The 13871-nt window shown below is 47.1% G+C and overlaps 1 protein-coding gene across 1 annotated transcript in view; it reads left to right on the top strand.

Moving 5' to 3' along the window:
• Window positions 1-13871, top strand: part of SPPL3 (signal peptide peptidase like 3) — a 107892-nt gene that overhangs the window by 64544 nt on the left and 29477 nt on the right. Inside the window, exons 2-3 of the mRNA XM_070762437.1 lie at window positions 3131-3208; window positions 6507-6595. Of these exons, the coding sequence (XP_070618538.1) occupies window positions 3131-3208; window positions 6507-6595 (167 nt within the window). The remainder of the gene's footprint in view (window positions 1-3130; window positions 3209-6506; window positions 6596-13871) is intronic.

Below are 13871 nucleotides of genomic sequence, written 5' to 3'. Positions count from 1 at the left end.
ATTTCCATCCCCGGGAGCGGAAGCAATCAATGCCCTCCGGAGTCCATGGCCTCCAGGCCTACTCTACGCATTTCCTCCAATTCCAATTCTCCCGGACGTGATTCACAAGGTCCTCACCGAGAGGGCCCGAATAATCTTAATCGCCCCTCATTGGCCCCGCCGGCCCTGGTTCGCGGATCTCCAACAGCTGTCCGTCCAGGACCCTTGGCGACTCCCCGTTTCGGGGGATATGCTGCGGCAGGGGGCCTCTTTCCATCCAGACCCGGAGTGGTTCCACCTCACCGCCTGGCTGTTATCAGGAGAGACTTAGAACTGCGTGGTCATGACCCCGATTCAGTGGAGGTCATTTTAAAGGCCAGAAGGGGTTCGACCAATCGAATCTACGACCACACGTGGTCCAAGTTTCACCAGTGGTGTCTACAGGAAGGTCTCTCCCCTCTGTGCATCCCCATACACAGAATTATTTCCTTCCTTATGCAAGGCTTCCATAAAGGACTTTCCACCAGCACCCTCCGGCGTCATCTGGCAGCCATTTCATCTGTCCTAGGGGGTCCCCGCAGACAGCCTCTCCGATCCTTCCCTGAAGTTCAGGAATTCCTCAAGGGCATAGCCAACCTCAGACCTTCCAAGGTCCACAGGTATCCATCCTGGGATTTGCCACGGGTTCTCCATTCCCTCACGCAGGCACCATACGAACCCCTAAAATCGGCGTCCCTCAGGTACCTATCTTTTAAGGTAGCATTCCTGGTGGCTATTACCTCTGCCCGACGCATTTCGGAGCTGGCTGCCCTCTCAATCAGGCAGGACCTTTGTCAATTCCATCAGGACAAGGTAGTCTTGCGACTGGACCCCACCTTCTTACCCAAGGTCAGTTCCATGTTCCACAGATCTCAGGATATTGTCCTACCTTCCTTCTGCCTCCAACGAGACCATCCCTTGGCAATTAGATGGCACACCCTGGATCTCATCAGAGCGCTGAGAATCTATATCCAACGCACAGGACCCTTTCGGAGGTCAGAAGCACTTTTTATAGCCTATCACCCCAGAGTCATGGGGGCCAAAGTGTCTTCAACAGTAATAGGCCGTTGGATCAGAGGGACTATATCTAAGGCCTATGAGTCGGCTTCCCTCTCAGTTCCAAGGAACATCACAGCGCATTCCACCAGGAGCGTAGCCACCTCGGCCGCTTGGGCGACTCAAGCCCCGTTGGAGGAGGTCTGCAAAGCAGCCACTTGGGCCTCGCCAAATTCCTTCATCAGGCACTACAAGATTGATTCTTACGCTTCAGCGGACGCTGCCTTCGGCAGAAGGGTACTCCAATCCGTTATCTCACACGATAGCAATCTAATCCCACCCTAGGGACCATCTATTGGGTATGTCCCATGTGACTGCTGGACCCGCTCCTTCAGTACGGAGAATAGGCGTTGATTGCTTACCTGAACGCCTCTTCTCGTACGGTGAGCGGGTACAGCAGTCACTTCCCGCCCTTGTATGTGTCTTCTTTACCTTTCTATATCTTTCTTCCTCTAACAATGAGAGTTGAACACTACAGAGCTTCACAGCTGAGCCTAGTCTATGGATTCGCGAATTCTGGGGAAGGGGCGGATCCGGCAAGCTTTTTTAACACTAGGCTCAGTTCCACCGGATTGGACATGAGCAACCCATGTGACTGCTGTACCCGCTCACCGTACGAGAAGAGGCGTTCAGGTAAGCAATCAACGCCTATTTTTAATGTTTCAAGGTTTTTAGAATGGTTTTATTTAGATTAGTTATTTACGGTATATTAATTGGATTTCAGATGTTTCATTGAATATTGTTTTTTTAATATGTTGTGAGACGGGCGGCATACAAGTCGAATAAATAAATGAATAATAAATAAAAATATTACCTGGCATGAGGAGGAATTACATTTTTCTATTTCCTTTTATGATTGAAGATGCTGAATTTAATTTAATTTAATTTAATTGACTTCTATACCGTAGGACTCAGGGCGGCTTACAGCAATATAATATACAATAAAATACAATAATAAAAGAAGTCAAAATTAATACTAAAACATTAAAATAATAAAAACCAATAAAATCCCCCCACAGCAGTAGAAGTGGGTCTTGGGCTGTCCAACCTGAAGCTTGATTGCATAAGTCCTCCGTATTGTGACCCAGTTTATATTCTGAATCATGAAGTGGTACAGCTGGAAAAAGGCCATTGAGGGCATTGTGTTCAGCTTAGGTGTAGGATTTCCAATGATAGCATCTGCAGTGTGGAGCCTCTGCTTCAACAGACAATAAAAGAGGGAGCCCCACTGTGGATCAGTTGTTCTTGTGGCAGGATTGTTTTCCCCCAACATCTAATGAATCTCTTCCTTCTTTGTCTCTGATCTGGAACGGTAGTGCATAGATCTTGACTTTCTTCTCCATGGCAGCCTTTAAGGTATTTAAGACCATTGCCCATCCCCTCCACTCAGAGGTGGGCTGCTAAGGTGGAACAGTGACGTGTGCTCGCCCCCGAGGCTCTGACTGCTAGCAGAGTCCAGCGCAATTCTCCTATTGCACCTGGGCAGGGAGCGAAATTGTGTGCGGACATGCAGGGGTGCCTGTGTTTCAGGGCGGTAGCCATGGAGTCCAGCGCAACTCTGCTACTGCACCTGGGCAGGTAGCCATGGACGCCCCTGCATGTCCGCACGTGATTTTTCTACCTGCCCAGGTGCAGTAGCGTAATTGTGCTGGACTCAGAGCCACGGGACGAGCACACATCACCATTCCAGCTTAGCAGCCCACCTCTGCTTCCACGCCTCCAGTTTTCTCAAGGTGAATTTTAATGTAATTTATTTGACTTCTATGCTGCCCAGTCACGTGGGACTTTGCAATTCCTTCCATTTTCCTGGAACCTGGTCATCTTTGTAGCCCACTTGTTCCAGCAATAGCATGCTTACAGTTCTCCTGGAATGCCTGCATTTGGACCTCCTGTGTCCAGTAAATGGGTGAATGTTGAGTAGCTGAGCAAATAGACAAGTTAGATATTGCGACAGGTGCTTTGAGGCTTATTCTGAATTTCAATGAAACCTTTTGCCCAATCTTAAATTGGAATGGTTCATTATTATAATATGCTGTGTCTCTCTCTTGCCTTTCAGGGCTTACTCCCTTGTGGACTCTAGTCAAGTATCCACGTTCCTAATTTCCATTCTTCTCATTGTTTACGGCAGCTTCAGGTAAGGTCATTGTTTTTTGTATATTTTCACTCCTCCTCCTCTCCCCCAGCATGCCTATGAACCTGGCAGTTCTGCTCACCATGAATATACATCAGAGCCCAGAAGTAAATACAATTCAAAAGCTCTACAATTCAGGTCTCAGTGGGCTGTTCTTTCAAGTAGGAATGTGTATTGATGCTATTTCCCTGACATGTAGAATTGCAAACCAGGCCAGAACCGAAGAGCCCTTCCTTTAACATGTTATTTGTTCTTGGAAGCTTTCCTGGAAGCTTTTTTTAAAGGTTGTGAAGAAGCAATTACTTTTATTGTGACTTACTTAAAGGTGAAAATTGAAGCATTTGTCAATTTATTCTTAAGGCTCATTTTAATCCAACCTGCAATAAAAGTTGCAATCTGGCTCTTTTATCTGGAACACGCCAGATAATTCAAAGGAAGAGTGACACATTCCTTGAATTTCTACAAAAGAAATGAGCAGACTCCAGAGCTGTTACAGAAGCCTGGGAAATCTAAAAATAACATTGTATTGTGCAGTTGTTGCTCTTCTTCAGTGTTGTTTTTGTTAAATTCACAAAGATTAGATACTTTGGGAAAGAATTAAAATGTCCTAAAATTGCTATTGTTGTGCTTAAGAGGAAGGAAGCTTACAGGGAAGATATGTAGGCGGATAATTTATTAATCAATTAGTTTTATGACCTGTTTAAAAATAAAAATAAAGATTAAATACAAGTTAGGCTTCCAAAATAAAATAGGTAAGAGCAAATACAATAATAAAATATGTGCTAAATACAAATATCAACATTCAAGTTTAGCAGTTTAATTTAATATAATTTAAATGCTGCTCATTTCACTCTACAAAACGACTCATCACTTTTACATGATACCCCAAACTGTTTTATTTTTATTTTATTTATCAAATTTAGAAACCAACCATCTCCCTTGCAGAGGACTCCAGGCAGCGTATGAATAAAATATTAAATCCTAAAAAACTGTATACACTCTGATCAATTCTTACCTGAACTGCCTCGTCTATAAACGTAGCAGTTCTGCTCACAATGTATACATTAGAGCCCAGGAGGAAATAGGACTGTCTCCAATTCAGGTCCCAGTGGGCCATTCTTTCAAGTATGAATTTTAAGTATCCTATACAGTTGATAATCAAATAAAACACAAGAAGCAATATCTATGATGGCCAGGGCAACACATATACACATCTTCTCATATCACAAGTAATGGAAAAGCTCCTATTTGGCCATGGAATCCAACAACTGAAATCTTGCTCTAGGAAAGGTTTTTCGTAGCTTTGGGTCAAACTTATTGGCTGGTGTTTTTCAGTTTGGAAAGTGGTTTTGTTTTTAGCCAACCAATATAAAGATCAATTTTTTGCCAATAACTAGCACTCTGTTTAAAAATTGCCTTTGTGTGGGAGGCAGTTGAGATGACATTGAATGGAAAACCCATGCGGTAAAATAACTTCAGTATGTTGACGTACCCAGGAGTTGGGCTGAGTCATGAAGAGGAATGGCAGGATTTATATTTTGTGTAGTCATTTACAGAGTCATGGGGAAATCATTTTTTTAAAAGTTCGGTGACATAGGTATCCAAAATTATCTATGGAGATTCATCGTCATCTAGGACATGGTTCTCCCCAAAGTGCCTTTTCTGCATTGGGTAAAGGCCCACCTAGCAGCCAGTTATATGTCACACTTTTAGTTTTGCTGAATACCACCACTTTAGATTTTATTTTAGTGATGTTTAAAGAATTGAGCACACCGTAGTTTTTTAACTTCTGCAGCATTCTTCTCAGGACTACTTGGGAACATGCCGCCAGAGCCGTATTGTCAGCATATAAGAGGATATTAATAAATTGATCATGCATTTTTGACATATGCATGTTTAGAACATATAGGAATCCTGGGATATTGCTGTCATAAAGGCTTGAAAGCATTGAGGCTAGAACACTACCCTGTCTAGTAGCTTCATTAGAATAAGCATACTCTGAGTTAGAGACTCATTTACACCTATACACACTGGGTGTTTGAATACAGGGCCTTAACAAGAGTAAGAGTTAACGCCAGGTTTTCTGACCTGATTGATTGGTTGATTGATTATTGGCCATTGGGTCAGTTCTTAGCAACCACATCCAGAGATTCTGTCCACAACCTGATCCTTCAGGTCTTCCTATGATGTAAGCGTGGCTGCTCTAGCGGAGGCCATTCTGGTTGTCCTCTTCGCTTATCTTCCTTCCATCTTGCCAAGCATTATAGACCACTCCAGAGATCTAGGTTTTCGCACAATGTGTCCAAACTGTAATAATTTGAACTTGGTCCTTTGTGCCTCATGTAAAACCTTTGGATTAATTTGCTCTTACTTCTGCAGAAAAGGAAGAACTTTTTCTCATTTTAGATCATGTGTTAAAAAGAAAAAAAAGGAGGGCAAAAACGTTTAGACAAAGAGGAAGTAAACAAGCCCCAAAACATGCAGATACGCGGGGATGCCAAGTAAGGGAGAGAGAGATCATCTCTTTCGTTTCTTGTCAGCTCTACAGCCAGATTAGTAGAAAGCAGCTTTTTACCACCCTGGGAAATTCTGGGTGGGTGCATCTCCCCACTTCTTCCCTCGGGTGAATAAAGGGTGAATTTGCGTCTTCCTTTCTCTCTACTGAACTTGGTGAGATCCAGGCATCCCTACTTAGGCACGCTGTACCTACCTCCAGGTCAAAAGGAATAGCCAGGTAAAAAGGACAGTTATGTGATGTGGTGTATGGGGACAGCATTCAGCTACATAACTGTTCAACCTGGAGAGGGGCGGCATACAAATCTAAATAACAAACAAACAAACAAACAAACATGGTAATCAAAAACCCAACAAGAAGCTTAAACATGGATTCTGAGAACACTTACTGGTAGCACCAGAAGGAGCAGGGGAAAATCAGCTGCCTTCCCTGTCTTGTCTAAACTGCATGTAAAATGTCATGATGATGATGATTTTGTCAATAAAATGTGGACAGACTCCATTTCTGTTTGGAAATAAGTGGCTAGCTATCCTGACATTGACAATCCCATTAGAGCCCTGGTTGGTCTCCAAGTCACTTATCCAAAGATGGTCTCACCATCCCAATAAAGTGCAAAGCTTACTTAGGTGGATATATAAAGCATTTGTGTAAGATGCTTGGAAAATTCTACACAAAAGTGGGTACAAATTAAAAGGGAAACCCATGTTTTGATTGCACTGATATTCCATTTAAAGACACCAAAGTTCTGGCCCTTGCAGATGTTTTGCATGTGCTCGTTTTCTGTAGGTCCCTGAACATGGACTTTGAGAACCAAGACAAGGAAAAGGACAGCGGCAACTCGGCTGGACCCTTCAATGGCGGTAGCACCAATAACAGTAAGAGGCTTCCTTCAAAGGCCAGCTTTCATAACAGCGCTACTTTTGGGGGTAGACTGCGACTAGCACTGGCCCCTTCCTACAGCTGGCCAATCCACCTTTCAGAGTAGCCCTCCTGGAAGAAATAGGACTGAAGCTCCCTCTGAAAAACTGGGGTGTTTAAAAATCTTCTATTAATAGAAAGGAGGAGGGCTTTCCCGACAGGAATGAAGGTTAGGCTCCACCCCCAAGATGTTGTTTTCACTGCAGCCAGTCTTTTCGGTTGGGCTTGGAGCCTTCGATTTTGCCCATCTCTGCAAAAAGTATTGGCCAAAACACAGAACCTGCAAAGATCATAAAGCAAGGAATAGCTTAATTGAATGTTCCTTTTTACATACTGCGGGCATTTGCAAGATACAAAAAATGAGCTTATTTGTGAAAAGGGGAAAATTAATAAAAGGGTGGCAGCAATGACAAACTGCAAATAAAAGTCAGAAGTAAAGTCTTCCGGCTGGGGAATTCTGGGAGTTGAAGTCTGCCAGGCTTAAAGTTGCCAAGGTTGGAGATCTTAAAATTATTGCAGAGTTGGTCCCTCCTATAAAAAATGACACATTCCAGGAGCATGTTGAAGAATTAAAATGAAATTTAGCCTACTCAGGTTACTTTGCATGAACTAGAAATGTAGAACAATATCAAGATTTTATAAATCTTTTACTATCTTTCCTTGTAATAATTTTATGCGACATGCCCTAATACAATCAATCTAAAATTATTCATTTCTAATATATTGTAGGTTAATAACGGTTATTTCATTTTGAAGTAGCAATGCTTGTATCTATTTATTTATTTATTAGAGTTGAAAGGGACCTTGCAGGTCATCAAGTCCAACCCCCTGCTTAAGCAGGAAATCCTACAGCACCCCAGGCAAATGACAGTCTAATCTCCTTTTGAAAATGTCCAAAGTTGGGGAGTTCACAACCTCTGCTGGCAGGCCGTTCCACTGGTTGATCACTCTGACCGTCAGGAAGTTCTTCCTTATTTCTAGGTTGAATCTCTCCTTGGTCAGCTTTGAACCATTGTTCCTCTTCTTGCCCTGTGCTGCCCTGGAAAACAGCGTGACCCCCTCCTCTCTGTGGCAACCTCTCAAGTACCTGTAGACTGCTATCATGACCCCCCCCCTCTTTTCTCTAGGCTATCCATGCCCAGTTCCAGCAATCTCTCTTCATAAGTCTTGGTTTCTAGTCTATCTATGAAATATATATGTATCTATGAAATACTAAGAAAATTAACCTGATCTTGGAAGTCAACAAGTAGTACAATACTACTTTGAAGAAAGGCATATGAAATATAGTGGGGTTCATTCCATTTTTAATATTTTTAGTTTAAGAGATGTTGGTGCTATGTAAGTATGTTAGGGTAAAGTATTGAACGGTCTCCTAATAGGCTATGAGCTTTGAAACTACAAGCATTGAAACTATAATATTAACAATTAACATATTAGAATAAAAATAACGATGGACTTTGAATAGAGTAGAAGAGACTGAATTGTGACACCACTTTAAATCCTACCCTTCAAAGTGTTCATTCATTTTCAGCTCTCCAAATCCATTTTATTCTTGAGGACAAAGTCTTTTAATTAGTTCTGAATTTATATCAAAAGGAACAAAACCTTCTTGGGCTGATTAAAAAGTCAATTAGCCAAACCGCATTTGCTTAATCATTCTCCACTGCATCTGGAAGGAGAGTCCAACATGGGTAATGTACCAATCCTATTGGTAGAGACTGAGTTATAATTAGCATAATAATAGCTACCGCCCCCTTACTGCTCCCATGAGCCCCAGTTTTAAAAACTCAGTCCAAGTGTAGAGACATACTGAGTTTTGCTCTTAGAATATTTTAATAAATTGGTTTTTTTGACTTTTTAATTCTGTTCTTTGTCTTTCAGGGTGAAAAGAAGATCGAAGAGGAACAGAAGGAACGGGGTCTCTGCCCTCCGCGGGCAGCACCCCCAATGATACTCCTCAGGGGTTTTGTGTTCCCTCCGTGGGAACACCCCAGAGAGGAGCACCCAGCCTGGGGTCCCTGACCTCTGTGGCCAGACCAGGGCTGCGAACCAAAGGTGGGGGGGTCCGCCCCCCCCACTGGAAGGCTCGAAGGCGCTGTCACCAGGCTCATGGCAGAGAGCGGAGCTGCGCCTCTCAGCTGTTCGGCAGCTGCCGAACAAGCCGCCGCAACCACAGAGAAAGGCACGGAAAGCGGCGAAAGCAGGCAAAGAGTCGAGCCGCGCTTCTCAGCTGTTCGGCGGCCGTCAGAACAAGCCGCCGAACAAGCCGCCGGCATGGAAGCCGCGGAGCATGCCGAGGCCGCTGAGAATGCCGGTAGCCCGGCGAAAGCGGAGAGACCACAGGCACGCCGTGAGAGGAACGGCAGGAGTGGCCACTAGCCTCGGAGCGGCTGGAAGCTGCAGCCCCCCCCCCCGGGGGGGAAAAGCCGTGAACGGCGTGGGGGCCGCCATGTTGGGTTGCTGCTTGAACAACCCCGAATGGCGCCAAACGGAAGTCCTTCCGGCAGCTGGTGGGGGCGAAGAGGTCACCAAGCCTCAGTGCGCAGGCGTAATTGGGCTACAAGACGGTAGCCATTTGCTTTTGCTGAGTAATAAGGCAGTTAAGGCTTGGACAGTACCGGAGACTCCTCGAGATCACAAAGAGTGAGTAAGCATGGAGGAGCAATCGGGAAATGAGAAGGCAGCCTCCCCCGCTTTGCCCAAAGACAAGCCTAAAGGGAAAAACAAAGAGAAGTCAAAGACTTCACAGTCCCCTGCCTCAGCCTCATCCCTTAAAGAGGCCGAAAAGCGGATTAAGGCCCTAGAGAGGAAGCTGGAGGCGGCCCTACAAGCCTCTCCCTCAGCTGTGCCGCTGACTCAGAGGCAAGTCTCGCCTCCTGATCCAATAACCCCATTATCTGCCTTTGGGTTATCTGGAGCTATGAATGAAGGAGACTGGTCACCAGACAGGCAATCCCTCACATTGCCTCACGTCATGCCCTCACCAGGCTCTTCATGGCACAGGCCTGGGTCAGCAGACCATCCTAGACGGAGTTCTCAGGGCCCTTCTGCCACGTTCACGCCCACAGCGGCGGGACTGAGAGCACAGGCAAGCACATGGCAGGATATGCCACCCGACTTGCAAGAGATGATTGCAGATGTTTACTCTCAAGGCATAGCGACTGGAGCGCATCGATATGGTCAGCAGCCTTCACAAGCAGCAACAGGACATGTCTGGTCAGCACCGCCCCCCTCGGGTTTGGGGTCTTTATCAGAGGAACCGTTCACTGGAGAGGACAGCGATAGGGAGTATGACCTCTCAGAGGACGAAACAACCCCGGAACAGTTTAGTTTAGTTTAGTTTAATCAGATTTGTATGCCGCCCCTCTCCGCAGACTCGGGGCGGCTCACAGCAACAGCAATACAAGACAAATCCAATATTAAATTAATTTTAAGAACACCACAAGTTAAAAACCAATCATACACACTAGCATACCATACACAAATTTTATAAGCCTAGGGGGAAGGAACATGTCAATTCCCCCATGCCTGACGACAGAGGTGGGTTTTAAGGAGCTTACGAAAGGCTAGGAGGGTGGGGGCAACTCTGATATCTGGGGGGAGTTGATTCCAAAGGGTCGGGGCCGCCACAGAGAAGGCTCTTCCCCTGGGTCCCGCCAAACGACATTGTTTAGTTGACGGGACCCGGAGAAGGCCAACTCTGTGGGACCTAACTTGTCGCTGGGATTCGTGCGGCAGAAGGCGGTCCCGGAGATATTCTGGTCCGGTGCCATGAAGGGCTTTATAGGTCATAACCAACACTTTGAATTGTGACCGGAAACTGATCGGCAACCAATGCAGACTGCGGAGTGTTGGTGTGACATGGGCAAATTTAGGAAAGCCCATGATAGCTCTCGCAGCTGCATTCTGCACGATCTGAAGTTTCCGAACACTTTTCAAAGGTAGCCCCATGTAGAGAGCGTTACAGTAGTCGAGCCTCGAGGTGATGAGGGCATGAGTGACTGTGAGCAGTGACTCCAGGTCCAAATAGGGCCGCAACTGGTGCACCAGACGAACCTGGGCAAACGCCCCCCTCGCCACAGCTGAAAGATGTTTCTCTAATGTGAGCTGTGGATCGAGGAGGACGCCCAAGTTGCGGACCCTCTCTGAGGGGGTTAGTGACTCCCCCCCCAGGGTGATGGATGGACAGATGGAATTGTCCTTGGGAGGCAAAACCCACAGCCACTCCGTCTTATCCGGGTTGAGTTTGAGTCTGTTGACACCCATCCAGACCCCAACAGCCTCCAAGCACCGGCACATCACTTCCACTGCTTCGCCGACTGGACAAGGGGTGGAGATGTAAAGCTGGGTATCATCTGCATACTGATGATACCTCACCCCATGCCCTTGGATGTAGGCCTGTTTAAGCCAACACTGTTCAGGACTCTATTATTTAAGACTAAACAGGTGATGAATCTACCTGGAGCAACTAAGACAACAGAGGAGGCAGGCAAGACCCCAGACGCCTTGCTCCAAGAACCTCAACCCGAGTCGGAACATTTTCCAGCATCTAACATTTTTCTGCAGGGAGCCAAGCGCCCCTGGCAATACCCAGCAGCGGCTCAAGGCCCATCTAACCTAGAACGTAAATTCTACACATTCGACGACGAGGTGGAGAAACTCCTTGAGTTTCCACCCATAGACCAGCCGGTCGTGACATTGGTCTCCAGCGCCCTGGTGCCTTCAGAAACAGGGGAAAGCCTGAAGCCGGAGGACCGGAAGGCGGAGATACTCCTGAAAAAGGCACACCAGATGTCGAGCTGGGGATTCAGAGCGGCAGCTGCTGCATCCTTCATCAATAGAGCCTCTCTCCGGTGGTTGCAAGAGATGCAGTCCCGACTAGGACTGGAGGATGGCAGGTTACGTCAGGACCTGGCCAAGTTACGAGCTGCGGCGGAATTTTCCGCAGATGCCACACTACATGCGGCCAAATTCTCCAGCAGAAGTATGGCTACCACTATTGCAGCACGCCGACTCCTGTGGCTCTGACACTGGCCTGCGGATCTGAAATCCAAATGGCGATTGGCGTCAGCCCCGTTCCAAGGATCTATGCTGTTTGGGGATATATTGGACAAAGTCCTCATTGAGGACAAGGACAAGAGAAAAGTCCTACCCAGAACCGGCAGACGCCAGGACCGGAGATCGACGCCATATACAAGGCGCCAGACTCCCCGTTGGGATAACACCACAGGGGCAGGACAGAGCCACAGACCATACTCGCAGGGTCAGTTCTCGCACCAGACCTTCAGGAGTGACCGGGGGTCGTTCCAGGACAGACCCAGGGGATACCAGAACTCGAGGCAGCCCTTTCGGGGGAACAACCAGAGAGGCTTCCGCCATTCTAAGTGACTCTGCCAAGCAGCTGCCAATCAGGGGGAAGCTTCAACACTTCAGCGCTTCCTGGCACACTTCGTCTTCCGACCTATGGGTCCTGGCTACGGTGTCGGGAGGACTTCGCCTGGAGTTTGTGGGTCAACCCCCCAATCGGTTCATACACTGCCCGAGAATTCGGGAACCACAAAAGAAGCTGCAACTGCAAAAAGAAATCATGCATTTGCTGGAAATACAAGCCATAGAACCGGTACCACCCCAGGAAGAGGGCAAGGGGTTTTATTCAATGATCTTCATTGTCCCCAAGTCCTCAGGGGGTTGCAGGTTGATCCTCAACCTGAAACAACTAAACATCTTCATAAAGTACCGGAGATTTCACATGCACTCTCTACAAACTATCTTGGCCTCAATCAGATCACAGGACCTGTTAACGTCCATCGACCTGAAAGAGGCATACCTGCATGTTCCTATACACCCGTCGCACCGGAAATACCTTTGTTTCTGTTCCGAGGGAACACACTACCAATACAAGGCCATGCCATTCGGCCTTTCGTCAGCTCCACGGACTTTTACCTAGCTCCTGGATGCCTTGACAGCCCACCTGCGCTCTCACTCCATCAGACTGATGGCGTACCTGGACGACATCATTATACTGTCCAGGTCGCCAACGCAGGCTGGGCACGACTTAAACCGAACCATACAGACATTAGAGGCTCATGGCTTCACCATCAACGTGGAGAAGAGCCAACTGATTCCCAGAACCAGACTTTTACACCTAGGAGCAATCATAGACACCTCATCAAGCTCGGTCTCACTCTCCCCGGAGAGAATAACAAATATTCAACGTTTAATAGCCAGCCTCAATCAACACAGGCAGGCGCCAATGTCCCTATTGTCAAAGGTATTGGGGACACTGGTCTCAGCTATAGGAATTGTGCCCTGGGCCAGGCACCACATCTGGGATCTACAGTGGCTTTTACTACCGGCACAAAGAGCCAAGGTGAGCCACTCACACCAACGGATCCGCATACCGCGAAACGTCAGAGAGTCTTTGAGATGGTGGACATCTCCTGCAGTACTCAGGGGTTCCCCCTTTCAGATACAAGACAAGATGATTCTAACTACAGACGCCAGCCTCTATGGTTGGGGAGCTCACATCGGCCCCCACATGGCGCAGGGCACATGGTCTGCAGAGGAATTAACACCAATAAACATAAACTTTCTCGAACTCAGAGCGGTCTTTCTAGCTCTTCAGACTTTCCACTCTATTGTCCGGGACAAACACATACTAGTGCTTACAGACAATGTGGCGACCAGAGCCCACTTGAACCACCAAGGGGGCACGAGGTCGCGTCGCCTCATGGAGGAGACGGCAAACCTATTCGATTGGGCCGAACTTCACCTAGCGTCCTTATCCGCGGAGCACATTGCCGGGACCAACAACGCCCAGGCAGATTGGCTCAGCAGGACTACATTAGACCCATCAGAGTGGAGGCTGGATCCAGCGCTATTTCAACAGATATCACGCAAGTTCGGGAATCCATCTGTAGACCTGTTCGCCACTCACCGGAATACGCAAACCCTAAGGTTCTATTCACGATTTCCGGAACCGGGGACAGAGGGGGTCAACGCCTTGCTGTCAGCTTGGCCGACAGGACTTCTGTACGCATTTTCCCCAGTAAACCTGATACCAAGAGTCATAGAGAAAATTCTCCGAGAGAAGGCAGAGGTCCTGATGGTGGCACCGTACTGGCCACGCCGGCCGTGGTTCGCCGACCTGATGGCTCTATCAGTAACCCCACCATGGAGGATGCCAGACCACATCATTTCACTCAGCCAGGGGAACCTACAACACCCGGATCC

Source organism: Erythrolamprus reginae, chromosome 10 (genome assembly GCF_031021105.1).
Source record: "Erythrolamprus reginae isolate rEryReg1 chromosome 10, rEryReg1.hap1, whole genome shotgun sequence".
NCBI lineage: Eukaryota > Metazoa > Chordata > Lepidosauria > Squamata > Dipsadidae > Erythrolamprus > Erythrolamprus reginae.
Note: the sequence above shows the minus strand (reverse complement) of the source record. Positions and strands in the feature narration are given on the sequence as shown.